The sequence below is a fragment of the Neolamprologus multifasciatus genome, chromosome 14 (genome assembly GCF_963576455.1).
Source record: "Neolamprologus multifasciatus chromosome 14, fNeoMul1.2, whole genome shotgun sequence".
NCBI lineage: Eukaryota > Metazoa > Chordata > Actinopteri > Cichliformes > Cichlidae > Neolamprologus > Neolamprologus multifasciatus.
The window spans coordinates 30,781,688-30,801,509 of record NC_140452.1 but is presented as its reverse complement, the minus strand read 5'-3'; the positions used below and the strand labels follow the sequence as shown (position 1 = coordinate 30,801,509).

General features: G+C 40.7%; 1 protein-coding gene across 2 annotated transcripts in view; it reads right to left on the bottom strand.

The window, feature by feature from the left end:
• Positions 1-19,822, bottom strand: part of igsf11 (immunoglobulin superfamily member 11) — a 123,900-nt gene that overhangs the window by 71,268 nt on the left and 32,810 nt on the right. For both annotated transcript variants that reach the window (XM_085184122.1, XM_085184123.1), the window contains exon 2: positions 15,576-15,605. In XM_085184122.1, the coding sequence (XP_085040248.1) occupies positions 15,576-15,605 (30 nt within the window). The remainder of the gene's footprint in view (positions 1-15,575; positions 15,606-19,822) is intronic.

Below are 19,822 nucleotides of genomic sequence, written 5' to 3'. Positions count from 1 at the left end.
TACGGTTTGACTCATATTTTATAATATAGTGTTAGTTGACCCATTCTCCATCAGGATAGTTCAAAGCCCTACAACTGGCCCAGTTCCCTGCATGTGGCAACAATAGCGTCACCACGCAGTAATGAATCAAATTAAGTGGAATGTCAGCTAGGCTAACAGAGCTCTCCTTCTCCTCTCAGCACGAAAAGGAATAGCTTCATGGCACCAATTTGTCTCTTTCCACCCTTACTGGCACATATTTTTGCATTTAAACTAAAAAAAGCAACAAAAAAAATCTACTGGCAAAGACACGAAAAGTAGAAGAGAGAAGGCTCCAGTCCAACTGGAAATATAATCTTTATTCATTCCTAACAAGGTAGACAGGTTTGACTGATGTAGAGCAAGACCTTATTGGTACAATGTAAACATAAGCAATAAAATAAATGATATCCCAAGAGAGATTTTGCATCTTTACCCCTTTCCTTCTCTCATTCCCACTCCTCGCCTCTCTCCTGTGAAGATTAAAGTACAGGTGTTGTGAAGGAAGAGTTATAATTTACACTGACAGAAGTAGAGGAACAACGCGGCAATATGCTGATGATATGGTGATGAGGACAACGGAAGATCAATGTGTGAAAGACGAAGGCAGTGCAGGAAAGATGGGGTGTGTTTTTCAAATGAATGAATATACATTGAGGTTTGTATGCAAATGTCTGAGTGGTTACTGTCACACCGTAATGTCTTTGGTATTCACTGAAATAAAGATTGCATTTAGAAAACCCAAAGAAGCCTCTTTGTTTCCATTTGTTTGTTTGCATTTTTAATATGAAGCCAACTTTTTTACATTAAGTGTATCAAATACTAAAAAATGCTATTATACAATAAGGATGTTTTAATATGTCAGTCTGCATTAACTAAAAAATCTTCAATTTCCAGTACTGAATGGAGTTAAGACAATCACTACCAATGAATTAGGATATCAAATAAGCATGCTTCAGTGAATTGAGCTGAGCACATAGACACTTTTTTTCTTTTTAGCGGATGACATATTAAAAAAACAAAAAACAAAAAAAACTCCACACATGCTCAGTAACACTTAAAGATTCATGTAAGGCAACATTTAACAAAACGGAAACCTGAATCATTACATTAATTAAGTTTGTCAGATTTTTCTCTACCTCTGTCAAAACTGATTATGACAGTTAAAAACTAGCCAAGCTTGTAGTTCAAGCATGTGAACACCAAGGAATAAAAAAAATATGCTGGAATGGATGCAATAAGAAAAAGATCAAATGCAGTTTTTCCAATACTATTCAGTGTAATAACTAAATCCTGGATAGAAGATAGCAGAGAAAGCACAAAACGCTGAGAATGACGAAACAAAAAGGAAGACTGTGAGATTATCACTGTAGTTATAATCCATGCTTTACAATATTGCCCACAGAAAATCGTAAATCTGCCACATGACAGTTTATAGGAATGATTGGACAGTACTGAACAGCAGCTAATGCACTGTGGGCCACTCTTTCTATAGTCATATATAATCGTGATACAGAGTCACTAAGATTAGCAAACATCCTCGAGCACAACTATTGTCCCAGCAGGGAAATATGACTAAACACTAATCCATAATTTTGTTTTCCATTTATATATTTCAAAACTGGTATTTGCCATTACAGAAACAATCCCAGCTGTCAGAGTGAATGTGAATCTGTCAGCGTGTTCATTCTCCTGCTAGCGCACTCTCACCACGAGGTCCGGCACCATTTACGAAAATCACGCTGCTCAGGCCATTGAATTTCAAGAGCTCTGTAAATGGGGAGAGACAGTCTATTTGCATTGGCAGTCACAACCCAAAAGGTGTATCCGATGTCTTGAGGGTGCAGGGAGAAGATGAATAAGGGAAGCTGCATAGGACTGGCTCTATATATAGTAGGTAATCTGTCATCTCATTTTTGTCGTCTCCCTTCCCCTCTTTTTTGCTTTGAGGAATGAGGGATTGATGTTCAGAAGATCAGAGGAAGTAAGAAGGGAATCTTGAAGGCTTGGAGAGAAGAGAATTAGGAGGGCTGGTGTGTATGCGTGTGCGTTAGTGTGCATGTTGGAGTAAAGAAGGCACTTGCACGCGACTGATGACTGCTGTTTTTGGAGACCCAGTTGTAGCTGGCCCAAGTCCAATTCGGATAGTTCAACTCTCCCAACTACAAGAGAGAAAGTAAAAAGGGAAACTATACATCTAACAGTTTAGCTTCAAAAGAGTTCCGCTGATTCCCATCCTACACTGCAAAAAAACTTCATTTCCTCTCGATCTGCAACACTGCTGTAGCCTAGAGTCACATATCTGAAGCGGATATTGTTTGAACGTCCTGTCAGTCCTGACAGGTTAGACTCCCTGACAGAGACATACAGAGACAAGAAGAGTTGAATATTGTTCACAAGCACGTACACACTTACACATGCACACGCACACGCACAAAAACACTCAAGAAAACACCTTTGGGAAAAAGCTGAGGGGCCCTTATGGAGCTCCTTTTGATAAGGTTCACCATGTGGTCACTTCAAAGCACACATGTAGGAGTGGATAAAATAGAAGCAAAGGGATGGTGGGAGTGAGAAAAAGACATGAGGTGGGATAAAAAGGCAGCAGCAAACAGCGGTAGAATGAACCAGGGGAAGGGTTGGTAAGATTAAAGAAAATGCAGGGAGGGATTACTCTGCTCTGCAAAAAAAGAAAGAAGGAAGCAGATTTGCATGGAAAGACAGCAGGACACACGGGGGTAAAGGCGCAAACACAAGCGCCCGATGTGCAAGTGCATGCACACGCATGCGGTTGCACATACACTGCATTTGCACACCTGGGGGAGACGAATCTGGAACATCGGCGAGAGGATTGGGAGGCCGAATCTCATTGCTCTGTGCCAGCTAAAGCAGCAACCTTTTGCTGAGAAAGAATCCTCACACTGATGAGTAGCTAGCTACGGTGTGGCCTGTAGGCACACACCAGCACATGAGGGAAAGAGCAGATCATTAGACTAACTGAAGCATTCATAGACAGTAGACAGTTAGCTAGCTAGCTCCATCTAGAAACACTTCCACTAAATAATTCACAGAGGTGTAAATAAAATATTATTCCAGTGGCCTTCACCTTAACAAAAACTGAAACAAGAAAGCTGCCATGCTGAGTAATGAGTTCTTCTGTAGGAGATGAGTTCAGCTATGACAGCCAAGCAGATGAGCACATAAAAAAGACCTTACCTCAATATTCAGTTATTCTCATTGATATTCAAAAAGGGGGTTGTGCTGCTTGGTTTAAAACAGAATATTTCATCTATATATCTGGCTTTGATAATGACACTGTAACATGCCATTTCTCCAGATTTTAAAAAAATAATAATAATAACTAGAAAGCAATGTTCTCCATCAGCAAGAACCCAGCAACTGCATAACTGTCCTTTAATTTTCCCAGAATAACAGAATGATAGCAGGACATTTATTGCTTTTCTCCCACAGCGAAGAGTGCAATATCTTTCTGCATAATGCATGAACACGACAACATGGCCTAAATCATACCACAAAAACAAATAGACTCGTAATCGATGGGGCGGCGAGCCATTTGTGCGCATTAGATATCAGTCTTCCTCACATATATAACACAATATTAGGACAAGCTGAAACACAGCCAGACAGAGGTTGACAAGGACAAGAAACCAAAGCACTAACACTGAGTCAGGAGAAGATGAATAGGCCACAGGTCTTTTCCACGTGTCCCACTGGGGCTACAGTGCTACAGCGTGGTGATGTAGTCCTCACCCTGTGTGCCAAAACTACAATCGAGAGCAGAAATCAATACGTACTGCAGCCGATTCCTCACCATGGCACCCGTGATTATGACAACCACTCCAGGTGGTAGTATGGATCATATTGCTTTCCTGGCTCAAGGCCTCTGCTTCTGGCACACAAAAACCTTCTCATTTCCAAAAGGTCAATCAATATAAAAAACGGGCTCGTCTCCCTCTGGCCAGCTTTGTATTTCTTAAATTACACAGTAATCAGTTTTTAATGGGTCCCCTGGGATATGAAACCCCCTAAGTGTCTGCAGCGCAAGACCGAGCAGCATTTCTAAAACGTAGAATCTTAATCTCGCGTGTGAATTTCATATCCATATACTTCACTGAGGTATTCACTTAGAATAAGGCAGATGATGGAGGACATTCTCCACCACTATTTTATTTTAGGAAGCTGTCTTCATATCTTTGCACTGCTCTTGACGTCCAAATGCCAAGGTTAAGAAAGTTAAAAAGATGTCCCGTGATTGAGCCCTCTGAGACTGATATCTAAGGACAGCTGCTCTTCCTCTTTCCTCTCTCCCTCTTTTTATGCTCCTTGCCTATCTCCCTCTGTCAATCCCAGAAAAAACTTTTAACCCCACCCCAACCCCCGATACCCCCTTGCAGCTCCCCCCACACATACATCTCCGAACTCACCAGATTTCCTCTCCATCTGCTGCCTGTCCTAACAGAGCCCCCTCGCTCTCCACTATTTTCTCAAATATTGTTTCTTCATTTACTTACAACTACATGATGATTTGCTTACAATTGCTCCACTGAGGCAAATTGTCAAGTTTTCAATGCCAGTAAACATTCAGTTAGCCAGTGAGTCAGAGAGCCGAGCAGTCTGTGTGTGTGTGTGTTTGATATGTATCAGGGGTTTCCTCTCAGCTCCTATTACTCTGGCACAACACGTTCTAAATTAGCCACCTGACACTAGCCACTGCCCGAACCATAGGGCTTGACCTCGGGTGTCCCCCCCACTTTGCATGCGCAACATTGGAGTGCAACACCTGATCAGAACAAACCTCACTAAAGAGTGCAAATTCCCTCATAGAAAAAGATGTCTGTGCAATAGAAAGAGCGTGTGCTTTAAGATTCCAGGTTTTCCATCCAAGTACCAACTCAGGTTTCAGCACACAGTAAAATATTCACAGCATTCAGTAACCTTGTCAAAGTTGCAGACATGGTTTTACTGACTTTGTCATGGCCTATTTAACGTTAAGTTCCTATCAAATTGCCACGACCCTCTGAACCCAACTCACAGTTTATATCCCGCCGTTCGCAGATACTTAAAGGTGTGATGATTAATCTCTGTGCTGCTGGCGTTAATGAGCAGTGCCCTCTTTCTCCCAGTCCTGTGGCTGGCATCTGCCCACTTCACACAAGGAGAGAGGAAAGTATGCAGGACAGAGCAAAGACGGCTCACGTTGATTATTAGAAATACTAATACATTAATCCATCCAAATATCTCGACCCACAGTTTATTTCTGTGGTGAGTCTGACACTTGGTTCCTCTTTATACAAGATGTTCAACGATGACTCATGTGTGCTTTCCTCTGAGGATGAGAGGGCAATGTGTCCACCTTTGCACCTACAAAAGTATAAAACCCACTACTTAAAACATTATTTTTCCTTTTTCCCCAAGATGCAGTCTAAAAACTGCAAATTGTACCTCTGAATGGTAATGTGCATTACCGCTGCAGAACACTGAGGGCAAAGATGGCAAAAGTATGTGGCAACAATGTTACTTGAAGCTACTGTGTGATGCCAACTATGAGACGGTACAAGGACAGGTTTGTTTAAAGTGGACATCTGATCACACGCAGGCCTCTCAGTAATTAATAGGCATGAAGTGTTAATTCAAAATGGTATGTGTTTCAACTTTCAACTTTAACAGGATTACAAAACACATTCTTCTGAAGTGGCATCTGGAAGGTAAGAAGTAGGGGGGGGGGGGATTGTGACTCGGTTATAGTTTCAAGTCACATTGTGGTAGCAGCTCTTTTTCGGTACAGTAGTGATTTGCTTGGACTGATAGCCGTGTCGTTCCACTCATACTGCGCAGCCCTGACCTCTGTCGGTGTCATAAACACTGGCTTTACAAAATTTGATTACATGTACGTGTGGAAAGAAGAGGTCAGAGGGGCAGAAAGAGTATGTATGAGAGAGAATGACTGACAACTTGTATCCCTAAATCCCCAGAAGAGAGCAGATCATAAACAAGGTGCAGTGCAGAAGAGGCAGCAGTTATAAACAGTTACTTACTAGAGCTTGTACTATCAAACTCTTTGTCATGATAACCTCTTGTTGTTATAGCTGTGGGATTAAAGAAACCTATAGTAGTTTCTATGGAGTTCCACCTATAACATTAGTTCATGTTAGCCACACTGGACTAGAAACGTCAACAGGAGGTCAGTTGGAGATCTTGTTGAGAATACATACAGCTACGGCTGGGCGATATATCGAGTTTTTAAAAAATATCGATGTATTTTCATACGAGATATAAGATGTGATAATATTGTTTATATCGATACAGTATATAGTACGTTATAATTATACTTGTGGAGCCGCAAGTTTGCCTCTCTTTCATCCACTTTTGTCTCTATGCAACGTTACTCAACCTCGCCTCTCCTTCACTGAACACAACTCCCTCCTCCCCCATCGCTTCACTTGCAGCCAACGACAAGATGGACACGGCAAATCTCCGTTAACGAGTTACCGCGGATCGCCCCGTGCGTGGGGCTGGATGGCGTCAACGTGTTAGCGAGCTAACTGTGCTAACGACATGCATGACCTAAAATCCTTTCATTTTCTCCAAAAACGACAGTGCGCCTTATGTATGAATTCTGGTTGCGCTTACTGACCGCGAACCGATTTTATGTGGTACACGGCGCTCAGCAATCTGTCAAGAAATGTTTTAGTTCGACTTTGGTAAGCTATGGAGCTGATGGATTGTCGGAGCATTACGGCTACCGTAGTCCGGAGCATCGGACAGTGATACGTACTGTGCTTCAACGTAATATTACCTTATTGTGTGTGTACAAGCACCTGTTAAGAGACACGGTTACGAAGCAGATTTCAAACTCCAGGCTGTCAGCCACAAAGCAGAACTTGGGAACAGAGCAGCTGTGAAATCTGTCTTTGTTATTATGCTCAGCGTCTTTTAGTTTACATTTTGACTGCACAATTGTGAGCTTTTTGTTATGCACAAAAACAACATTGTTTTCTTTTATTTATGGAGCATTATTATTTAATAAATGCTGATAATTTATTTTTGAGTAATTTCTTCATGTACATCTATGCTGTATGTTAATAAAAGTGCCTGTGTGACATCTGGGACACAGCTTTGACTAAGAACTCTCTTTTTGTTCTTACCTTATGGCTTAAAAAAAATATCGAGATATATATCGTATATCGCCATCCAGCTAAAAAATATAGAAATATGAATTTTGGGTCATATCGCCTAGCTTTACATACAGCAACCATCTTAAGAAAAAAAAAACAACAAAGAAAATAAATGGAAAACAAGAAGCACTCCGAGAGAGCAAACCTCCACGAAGGCGGCACAGTCTCTGGGTAGTATTTATATTTAACTGAGTAGTATCCTGTTTTGTATTCATTCGTGTTGTTTTCTTTGTGCTTTTTAAATGGAATTCAAGAAGGTTCAAGACATACAAATAACATGTTTTGGAGCCAACGTGAAAGAAAGGCAGATGTAAAACATAAAACTGAGGTCGGAACTCAAATGTGACAAGCTATGGATCCAAACTATAAGAGTCAGAGGCCCACGGTAATGTTATATTTAGAATCCCATTATACATCACATATATTATATAGTATGTTGTCAATACAAACAATGGCAGTAAGAAACAGCTTTAAATTGATTTACATAGAATAATTATCACTTTGACCTTCAGATTGATCTGTTGGGATCAGAGTTCAAATGCGATATTTTAAATCTTTATGTGGTACTTTTTATATGTTGACCTTGAAGACCTTGGTGGATGCAAGACAAATTTTAATGTCTTGTTAATGTGACCCCACTCTACATTTGATCAGAATTCTCGTATCAGTAAGGTGATTTTATCCTGTAAGTCAAATAAAAATAAAACACATTGTGAGCATGCATTTCAAGGTGTCTATATTTAGCCCAGATATAAAACTGTGTGATTGGAAAAAAAATCCCATCACTTCTTTGGAAGCACTTGGGAAGCTGACATTTCTTTTCAGTCACATTCATTTTCTTGGCAACCTGCTAAAACACAACAATAATTACCTGCTTTTAACTCTGCTGTAGTAGTGTCCAAAACTCCCGAGGGAAACATCTGGGACTTTTTTTTAGCTGCTCAGTACTCCCGAATGCTCACCAACAAATTGTTAACCGTGTCTTGTCTACTATCTTGAAAAATAAGTTGCAAAAAAAAAGTTCAAAGTGAACCAAACAGTAAAGTTGTGGGACAAGCAGCTAAACAATGAGCCCAAATGTTTTTATAAAACCCTGTTTGTTGAGCGACTAGCATCGTCTTTGTGTGGGATTTATGGTTTCTGTTGTAATCCTTACAGCTTTGCTCTGACACCGCTCAAAGATTTTCTTTTCCATGCCTGCTCCTTCTGTGTGTTTTGGTTGATCTGAGTTCTTTGTTCTTTGTCCTTTTTGCACTTACTTCCTGTTTTATTTTGAAGGTTAAGAAGGTTAGAAAGGTTTGAAGGCTAGAAAAGGAGAAAAGTTGTTCCATTTGGTGTTTTGCCTTTTTGTTTTTTTTAAACGAACTGTAAACAGGAGGCCATGGCTTTTAGCCTTTTGACAGACACTGGGTCAAATTTAAGAACTTCATCCACACTATCCTTTTTTCGCATTGTCACATGCAAAAAAAAGAGGTTCTCAAGTTATTTTCTTTACCTTCAGTCCATTGGTCATTAGTGCTGACATGTGCCCGCACTCAGTTTGAGATCCCTGATCATATCTCCTCGTCGCCTAAGTTATATCTTTAAAATTTGAACAATGGGAGCCACCTCTTCATTCTTCCCGCAATCCTATACTTCTCCCAGCCTCCCACTCACTCCCAACTTCCCCGTTCTTCCATTGTCCTCGACTGATATTATATGAACTCTCATTACAGGGGTGGTAATAGACTCTTCAGCACCAAGATCCTCTTTATTATCTGTCAGCTGTGGACTACATCTCTAAGCTGATTAGCCAGAGCCGTCTTTTCAGCATTTCAATTAGGAGCGTTTTGAATAGTCAAGCAGCTTGCACGCCTTATATTCATTACTGACATTCTTAGAGCACTATGCGACGTTCAAATCCAGTAATCCAAGAAACATATTGCAGCAGTGAGGATGAAAGGGCAACAGAAGAATGACATCATGGCAGATTTTAATATTGGTCTCACAGGCAAAAGGCAAAAGTAGCTATTAACAGCAATCCAAAGCAATTTACAGCAGCAGAGACACTTGCAGTTTAGCATAAATGGCCCAGCTGGCAATCCTGTCATGTACACCCATATGCAAGCACACACGCATACACACAAACGGTTTTTCATATGCTTTAAAAGACAAATATATTCAAGAGAGTTATATTTACCATCACATATTAAGCTCTGTGCCTGAATCTTATCACTGCAGAATGGTAAAAATTGATAAATGTGTCAGTCTGAGTAGCATGAAGACTGGACATACAAGTGAAACACCTGTATGTCCAATTCGGCTGTTCGGCCAGGTAAAGGGCCACAAAAGGGGAAAAAATGAGAGCGGATGAAGAGGAAGAGCAGGAAATTGAGAGAGAGGAATGGGAGGAAGAGGTTGTGACTCCTAGTACTAATGGATTTAGGTCAGATGACGAAGATATGATTTGCTTTGCGCGCTGTGTATGTTCGTGCGTGTGTGTATTTGTGTGTGAGCTTGCGTGTACAAGTGGAGGGCATGGTTTTGTGATGTCATTAACAATCGAGCCAAAATACGATGATCTCGGGGTATTATCAGTATCTGTTTAAGGTATCCGGCTTTGTCAAATACCCACTTGACACAGGAGTCACCATCATGTTTTATCATTCAGTCTGACTCTCTCACTTTCACACACACACAAACACGCACACACACACACACAAACTCCCACTAATCCATTCAAGGCATTGTTAATCCAGCTGTGTGCTGGTACAGAGATGTGCTGTACATGGCTGACAACCAAATCACCAACGCTGATGTCATACCTGTGTGTATTTCGGTTGCCTCCGTTGTAATCGCTGCTGTTTGCGAGACACACGCAGTACGCTATTATGCGACTACATCAAGGAGCCTAAACCGTGTACTCTGCTCTCTGCATTACAGCACACTGAATTTCTCTCTGTAGAGATCCTGAGTGTCACAAACGCTCGTGTCGGTGCGCTAAGTGAAATGTTGTTGTCATGTTCTCAGCTGTATAATTTGACAAAGAGCTCAGTCTCACTTAGAGCCTCAGTCGGGGAGAAGGGAGCAGAGAGGGAAAAGGGATGCAGTTGTACACACTTGAGGATTTCTACAGTAGTCATGTACCATTTGCCACAGAACAATGAAAGCGGAGTAGCTGAGAGTCAAGTGCCTTTTCCCTGGGCATGTTAGTGGTGCTTGTAGAGGAAGACGAGGGTCTTCCACATTTCATATTAGATTTTTCAAGTGAGTAGATTCTTTTTTTTACCATTGTGGTTTCAGTGAGGTCTCTTTCTCTAACCTTAAAACATAATATCCCTCATGTTTAATTCAACGAACACGTTTTTTTATCAAAATCACAAAAGAAGTATTTCATCTCATCACCTTGACACTGTCTGATCTGTTTCTCAGGTATGGTAGAGTGGGTCTGTATTGTTGGAGTGTTATAATCTGGTCAATCTGCTTTAAATGCTTAGTTTCCAGCAGTTACTGCATCTGTTTGTCATCAACATGAGGGGATTTCTTTAATATAGCTCTGGCTGAAAACACAGCAGTGTCACCAACCTGCTCCATCTGATTCAAAATTGTATCCACCGCTTTGCTCTGCAGTACTCTGCAGTTTTTGGAGGTTGACCAAAACAGCTTTTTCATTCATTAAGTCATGTTAAACTTGCTTTTCTTTGCTTAAGGTTAAAGTAAAAGTGAACAGTACAGTCCCAACATGTTTGTTTATGCTACTTTAGGCCCCAGTCACACAAGTATAGACACTGTTGAGGAATTATCTGACAACCAAATGTGTATTCTCCAACCAATTGGGGAGTGGTTACTGGAGGTTGTTGGCAGTAATTAAGAAATTCACACAGGCCTAGAGAATGGTCAGCAACCCCCTGGTAACCTCAGGCCACTGGTTGGTAAGTGGTTGCTGGAGGTTACTGCCAGTTGCTAGTAGAGATGGACCGATCCGATATTACGTATCGGTATCGGTCCGATACTGACCCAAATTACTGGAAATAAAAAATGTAATCCGATCCATTAAATATCAAAAAAGCGCCTCAGAAAACTTGCTACACATAACCGTAACCGTAGCACGTCGCAGCAGTGTGCATCACGTGATAGAGCGGCTGTGTGTATTTGTAGCCTTGCTAGCAAACATTTCATCTCCGAGGAAGTTTTCCCAGAGAGAAGTAAAGCAAATGTGTAAGTTCATCTCTGAATGTTTGTAAAGCATTCCCGCGTTAAGCTTAACAACCGATATATGGAGCGACTGCCTCTCTCTCTCTCTCTCTCTCTCTTTCCTGCTGCTACTTCAATCGTGAAACTGATCAATGATCAGCTGATCGGCTTTTCTGTCGAGTCCGTCTCTCTTCTTAGTTTTTGGCCCACTTCTCACCAGAAAGAGGAAACCAGCGGCTGAACAACAGCAGCACGTTTAAGCTTGATAAGCTGTTGTTAGAATTTATTTAATATTACTTTCTAGACCAGGATCTTTTTCTATGTAGCTGACGGCTGGTAACTGTGCAGGGGCGGATCTAGCAAAGTTTAGCCAGGGGGGCCGATAGGGCATGAACAGGGAAAAGGGGGCACAAAGACATGCTTTTCTTTCTTATTCTCATTTAAAATGTCTAGCTTTTAAAAATAATTATCTGACTCTTACACCCAAAGTTTTAATCTGATGTAAAATATATAGAAGTCCATTACTGTATATAGTAACTGTTAAGTCTAATATACTCTAGTAAGCTATAGTACTTTTTCCTTTGGGAAGATACCATCTGTGCAGTCTGCAATTCTGTTGAAGAAAGATGTTGAATCTATTTAATTATTCTTGAAAAATAATTTATTTCTGTGCATTTTCCCCCTGCATCAAATTAAATTTGATTACATCGATTAAGCATCATGAGGTGGAGGGTGGTTCCCTATTTTTTTTTGCTGGGAGTTTGCAACCCTATTAGTTAGGTTGCTTAATATTTCTGCTAAGTACTCTTTAAAATACCAGAACAGGGAGGATGGAGCAGGTTTAAGTTTATTAGATTGATCAGTGTTGCTGAACTATGAAATATTTTCGGCGCAGTGTATTTTTTACATACAGGTATAACAGAATAGCTTTAGTGTTGTTATTTATTTAAACTTGAGTATGAACTTATACAAAATGCAACAAGATATTAAAAAAAACGTTTTATTGATTAAAAAACACACTATATCGGATTCATATCGGTATCGGCAGATATCCAAATTTATGATATCGGTATCAGTATCGGACATAAAAAAGTGGTATCGTGCCATCTCTAGTTGCTAGTAGTCCCTGCTGTGTGTGATGCTGGACTGAAAACCTCTGTGCGATTGCTTTGATCACTAGCAGGTTACTGCTGTCTCCAGGGGTTTTCATGCAAGATGCCAACTTGTCTACAAACTACTCGCCAAGCAGCAGTGAAACTGCAGAAAGCGATTGTAACTGTAAACAAGAGAACATTCACCAAAACGTTCTGCCCTTCAGTTGCAAAAGGGACTACTTTCTCTTTGAAAACAGACAAACTCAAGTCCCAGTTTGCCACAAGCAACTCTGCAGTAGGAAATACGAAAAAGGAAATAAGAGGATGACATTTTAATTTGCTACCTGAACACCCATATGCACCTTTTAACAGAGACATATATAAATAACACTGTTTTATATAGCCTACTGTATTATTGAATGACTAAGTTCACTGTTATGTCCCACAATAAGCAGGAAATGAGGGTATATTTACTGAATACAAATATCCTGCTATAATCATTGTTGTTGCAGAACTTTGCTTGCTTGCTTTGAGTGCCGTGCACTCTCATACTGTGGAGTAGATTCAGGCACCCTAACAGATTTGAGAATTTCAATTTTAATTCAGTGGTAATTTTAAATGTTGTTATTTTTTCCTCTTCTTTTTACAGAACCAGGCCAGGGACAGAGAACAGAAGAAGAAAAAGTTGGCTTAAAGGGAGCGTGGACGTGTAGAAGAAGGAAAAGCCTTCGTAAATACTTTCAATGGCTATACAAATGATGAGTGTAACCTTCAGAGATGTTTTGCTGGAATAAATGCGGAATAGACTGATTCTTTTATGGTACTTTTCTACTCTCCCAGAGCACTCAAAGAATTTAATAGAACATACTTGATTCACCTATTCACACCCAGTCATAGAAGTGCTTTTTCTATGTTTAAGTTCTTTCTATCTAACATTCACATACATTCACATGCATCAGAGAGCAACTTGGGGTTAATATCTTGCCCAAGAATATTTGGCATGTAGACAAAAGTAGCCAGGGATTGAACCACCAACCTTCCTAACCCACTTAACCTCTTGACTTACAGCGACCAACGAACATAATGAGGAAATAAATGTAGTTCTTTACGTTTCTAATAGAGTGGATTTTTAGGACTTTTCAGTTACAAACTAGAGGACGCATTTTTTCATGCAAGCCCAGATTAAGATTTAACTGCCTGTGTAGCATGGACGGACTGGGCGTGTGTGTGGCCAGAGACAGGGATAAATAAGGGAAAGCAAAGGAGTGGACACATCCAGAAAGAACAAGACAGATGTAAAGCTATGCTAACAGGAAGCACAAGAAACAAGTGAGGAAAAACAGTATGCATAGAAAAAAAATGTTTTAATCAGCTGTGTGGCAGCCAGATTAGGACTCAAACACAGGACTCCAAAAATCACAAAGGTAAGGACAAAACAGCTTTGAAGCTGAACTCTCTCAAAAACGCAAGATACAAAAAACTCAACTTCAACTGGAACTACTCGGCTCAAGAAACACAGACACTTAGAGCGCACAATATATACACACAGGAGACCAAGGGAACAGGCCACAGGTGGGAACAAACTGACACAAATCGAGGTTAACTTTAAATCAAGACTATGGAAGCAAAACTGAACATGATACAGGCGAGGCAGAAGACTATCAAAGTAAAACAAGAAGTAGCACACTTAGACATGTGGGCTTGATACAGGGACTGGAGAGAAACACTCATGAAGACACACAACTTGATGTGGGAAGACAAAAGCACGCACATGGCAGACAGAGCTGAAAGACAGAGAGAGAAAGCTAAAGAGCAAGGGACGAGAGAGAGAGAGACAGAGGAAGAGCGTGCACGAGAGAGCGACAGCAAACTTGACATTCATAAACAGACATGATAGACAACACAGAGACATGACAGGCATACAAATTAACATGAAGACAAGACTGACTTCACAGAGAGACACCAATAACTAACACAGGAAACTAGACACGAGAGAAGGAACCAGCTAGTGATGATGAACACTGACTTAATCACATAATAACAAAAGCCTGAATGACAACAAATACAAAATATAGCGCTATAATATAAAAATAACTAACTGGAAAACTCAAAACCAATAGGATAGAAAATTAAAAACCCATGAGAAAGAAGGAGCAGTCGGATTGGGACATGGCTGAGATTGAAAGGCTGAATGTGGGAGGAAGAGGGTCATGACATTAAAAAAAAAAAAAAAAAAAAAAAGCTGGGAGGGATCACAGAGAAATACTGAAAGAAAAAACAGAAAGAAGAAAAGCAATAGGAAAGAGTGAAGGATAGACAGAGAGATAGTGAGCACTAAAATGTAGTAGAGGAGATAGCAGATGGTGGGGATTATTCTGGACTAAAATACTCTGTGATCTACAGAGGGAAGGCCACAGACATAAACCGTTACAGACTCCATCTGCCAGAAATAGACCAAAAAGAGCTGTAGGTGCACCATCACGATAATGATCAAATACTGCCTGGATAGCAAAATCCAAAAAACGGCTATATTTGTCATCATAAACAACACAATGACTCTGAGGACAGATAAAATGCTGATGTTCAGTTATGCTCACGCGTTTAGAGAAATCACTTGGGAGAAATGTCCTGTTGAGTGTCACAGAATCGGGCCTTTCAAAAAACTTAACAGAATTATATTTAGAGACTGAAACGGGTGATCGGCAATGACGTGAAGACCTAAAACGTGCTGCTTTCAGGTGCCTATGTGCTCGAGCATTTGTTTGTGTGTGATTATGACTGATACCATAAGACCGCCACTAATCCACATTTTATGTTCACCGTGATTAGGACAACAGCCTGCTGAGCTATGTGCGTGCACGTGCGTGTCTGTGTTTGTGTGTGTGTGTGTGTGTGCAGTGAAAACAAAGGCAAACTAGTCCACAAATCTCCCAAATAATTCGGTTATATCCATCCACACACATACAAAACCTGAAAACACACAAACAGAGATACAGACTAATGCTTGCTAATCATCCTGTCTCCCCCTGTGTGCAGGAAGGGAAGAAAAGAGCAAAGACAGAGATCTGGAAATAAGTTGAGCTTTTTTTTTTACCTTTTCCTGTGTGTAGATCAAACCTTGAACCTGCGGAGACAGAAAAAAGACAATAAAGAAGGCATAATTACTGTTGTGTTTTGTGAGTGAGCATTAGTGTAGCTGAGCCAATCACACGGTGCACCACCACACTGAGAAATCAACATTAGCATCTCTCTGCAGGCAGACAGAACCTGCGCCATGCTCAGTTGCTTCTTGGATCTTTTCTTGATATCCCTGCAACTGCTACTCAAGACTTTAGGTTCCTGTGGCAGCAAGTAAGCCAGTGGCATTCAAGTCTCAAATATTGTGACTTAATCTTTGTGTGCATAAGAGAGAAAGTGTGTGTTTGTGCATGTGTGTTATTGGCTAATTATCTACCCTGACATGGGGGGCAGTTAATTAAATCCTTCCCCGGCAGTATGCATAAAGTAATTATTGAGCATGGATGCATATCTACAAAAAAAAAAAACATTTGCATGTGATAAATGCAATGTCACGTGTTCCCTGCTGCAACACACACATTTAAAAGAACTTCCTTTCCAACGAACTAAGAACATGCTGGCAATCAAACCGCAAAACAGAAATTTGTTTTTTGCATCATCTTCTCAGAAGATAATGAGCTGCCCTTCAATTCCACCTGGAAATTGAAGGTGAGCGCAATTGCACTTGACAGACCGCTAATATCATTGTTTCTAAGTTCATCATCACATTGAACCCGTGTTGATTTTGTTGATCATTGATTTTCGTTGAAGGACTGTTAAAGTTAAAGACTTCTTAATTCTTAAACCTATTATGGATTCAGTTTTTATACACCTCAAAACACCAATATGTATCCACCAACTGTGCCAGTGAAACAACACATTCCCTGCAATCACCGTGCCCCCAATTACTGCTTTCTGTTCTGAAGCTGATGGAAGAAGCCTGTCATCCAGTCGGTACGTACAACGTGCAAACAGATGCCCGCTGCATCTGCCGTCTCAGTGAAACGGTCCGGTGCTGGATTGACACAATCTGCTAAGCTGCAGTGAGTGTCTGAGATCTTTACCTTCGCTTAAAGCGCTTTGAACGCTATAATCAGTGATAAAAGCTTTTAACTGACACAACATCCTCAGAGAGAGAAACGGGGGAAAAAGTGATTGCGTGTCTGCGGGGTTAACTGGGCATTTTTGTCCCTTTGCTACTTTCACAAGACTTCTCACACTTTTCAATTTCAAAGATTCACTTACTAAGATATCGCTTCCTTTCATGCAAAACACTGCGTCATTGTCCCACACTGTAGCTGCCTTCAGAGTATTTTGAAAAGAGGCAACACTGGCAGTTTCAATCTGTCCTCTGCTGAAAACCTTTGATGCTTTCAAGCTGAACAGAGAGAGACTGACCACCCAGGCTACAGGAGCCCTAGAAACAACAGGAGCTTCTGCAGCATACAAATAAGCTTAACAATCTTCTACGGATACGCACACATGAACACAATAAGATGTCTATGCTTTTCCCGTACAGGTTTATGTGTTGCTAAAAATACATATAAAAGACCTTCATGTTACAGGATTAAAGTTCTTTTACCCTTATAGGGACCCCAAAGCTAACAAGCTTTATGGCTCATATAGCAAAAACATCATGCCTGAGTACTTCTGTTTTAGTTTACCAATGCAAACGTTCTGCTAAGAGCTGAGTTCTTATAATCCTGCGAACATATAGTCATGTACTTGGTCAGTAGAAAAGCACTTTACACTCTCTTCATGTGTGAAGAGATAAAATAAAAACCCAAGCATACAAGCGAGCAAAAACAAGAAAAACGAGCGCACACAGTAATAATATTTCATATTTTCTGCATGAGCAGGTGATGCAAGCAGAGGTGTGAGGCTGATGCTTTGCACGGCTGATCCTTTTCAGCTGCTGACATTCACAGGACCGTCAGCAGCATGTCTTCACACTACCTGCCACATACGGCTGGAGTGTTCTGCACTTGGAGGCATAATCATTTCAGCAGTTGTTAAGGAGAACTCATTCAGATGGAGCAAAGGCCTGTGGCAAAATTGGACGAGGAGGGTGGTTGGCAGTGAAAAAATGTGCTGCACATGCTGCTATTTTAACGGTTAATATTTTGCGTATCTGCACAGAACTAATGCAAATTTTGTGCAACAGTGGATGTAAAAGCAGTGGCGTGATCGCATCTGACTAATCGATGAATGAAAGTTCAGTGACTGACGATGCAAGGAGTGGTGTTTTGGGGTGTTTTTTGAATGAGGCAGCCAGAAACTAAAGAGCCAAAATTAAAAAAATGTGATGATGCGAGCAACAGGTTGCAGATACAGATACTGTATCTCCCCCTCTCTAAAGGGCATCATTCACTCTACAACAATGTGATAAGTCACTGCGTGAGTCCACTGCCAACAGTTTGAATTTAATCTCAACCTCTGAGCCACTTTACAGAGAATTTCAAACCATTACCCAAGCTCAACGATTGCCAGTGGCTGCCAAGTACCTTCAAGGGAATGTCAGTTTCCATGGTAACCACGCCACCACCAGCTGTAGACCCCATGAGTGAAAAATTCTTTAACGGCCAACGGATCACTTCCTTTCTGGAAGTTTCTGTACTGTGTTGGCCTCTCTATCTCTAATGGACTTTTTACTCTTTGTACTGTGTGTGTCAGCTGATGCTCACTTGCAGCTTTCTTTAGTAGTTTCTCTCGGACTGAGAGGGCTCTGCGACACTAAATGGAAGGATGTACACATTTTTTAAAGTCAGTTGAGAATCAGGAAATGATATGTTCCCATCCGTGCATGTTAAATTTTATTGTGGTTTCTTAACTTTGATCACATCAAAAATGTGTTTAACCTGTAATACAGTACTGTTTATGTTATTACCTGAAGAAAGAAGATGAAAGCACTATTGTGCTACAGTCACACCAGTTTAAACAGTGGTTGGAGACACAAGCACATTTATTGTGACCGTGTGAAATGAAGTTTGCTTGCTTGTCTGTCAACTGCTGTCCTCAAAACATCTTGGGTTAGTCAAGATGGCAATAAGGTGGAACCAGTCTCCTATCAGTTTGCAATAAAATGGGCTCAAGTTGGCCATTACATGCAATCTGTTTGTGATAATACACCAAACTCTGATAATCTGCAGTCCCCAGATCTGTTGCAAATCTATTGTGATCCATCCATTTTCTTCCACTTGTCCAATTCAGGGTCACAGTGGGGGTGGAGGTTATCATAGTACAAGAGCCAGGATACTCTTTGGACAGGTAGCCAGACTGTTGAAGGGCCAGCACAGAGAGACAGACAAACCACTTACACTCACATTCACACCCACAGATAATTTAGAATCACCAACTAACAGCATGTATCCGGACTGTGGAAGGAAGCCAGACCACAGAGAGAGGACTCACACGGACACGGGGAGAACATGTAAAACTCTTTAAGCAGAAATGCACATTAGCTATTTACATTCAGAAATCAGTCAGAACCTCAAATGTGAAACACACTTTCCTCTATAAGTAGTGGTGTAGTTGCTGTGAAATGGCAGTTTAACTGCATTAAAATATAGGCGTGCTGTAACTTTGTTTTAATAAAATAATTTAAACAGAATCCAACCAGCTGGCAGCCAGATGATGATGCAGATTAATTCCAGCATTTGATTTATTCACAAACCTTTGCCACTCTGTCTGAGAGTGATTCCAGTCAGTCTCAGTCAGACTACAACAGTTTGGGGACAGGCTGCCTCCCACCAAGCGACCTGTGGTATCCACTCAAGCTCTGGGTGACAAGTTGGTGACTTGTCACCCAGATGTAACCGAGAAAAGCAATGGCCTTGTTAAACAATACCAGGTAAAGCAAAGCTTTACTTGAAATTATGTGCTTAGATGCTCTGAGCAGCACTGAAGATGGAAAAACAACTTTCCAACTTGGGAAATAAGACCAACAACTGTAAATGCACAGGCAGGCTGAAACAAGCTCTATAACTTTGACTGAATTATTATCACCATGTAAGTTACTGTTACAGTCTTCTGAAGGACTGGTGGGTCTTTACAGCATAATAAAGTAAATCGACTCAGCTCATTATTTTTCCTCTAAGACCAAACTGGCACGGGTAAAACAAATTTAGTTTAGTTAGTTTTGATTGCATTCCTGGGGACAGACTACTGGAGCAGTGAAAATAACAGTTAAGAAGACTGAGAATATTACTGCTAAGCATATGTGCACAATTAAAATGCAATTTGTTTAAATGTTTAAAGCGGATCAAAGTATATTCCCGAGAACTG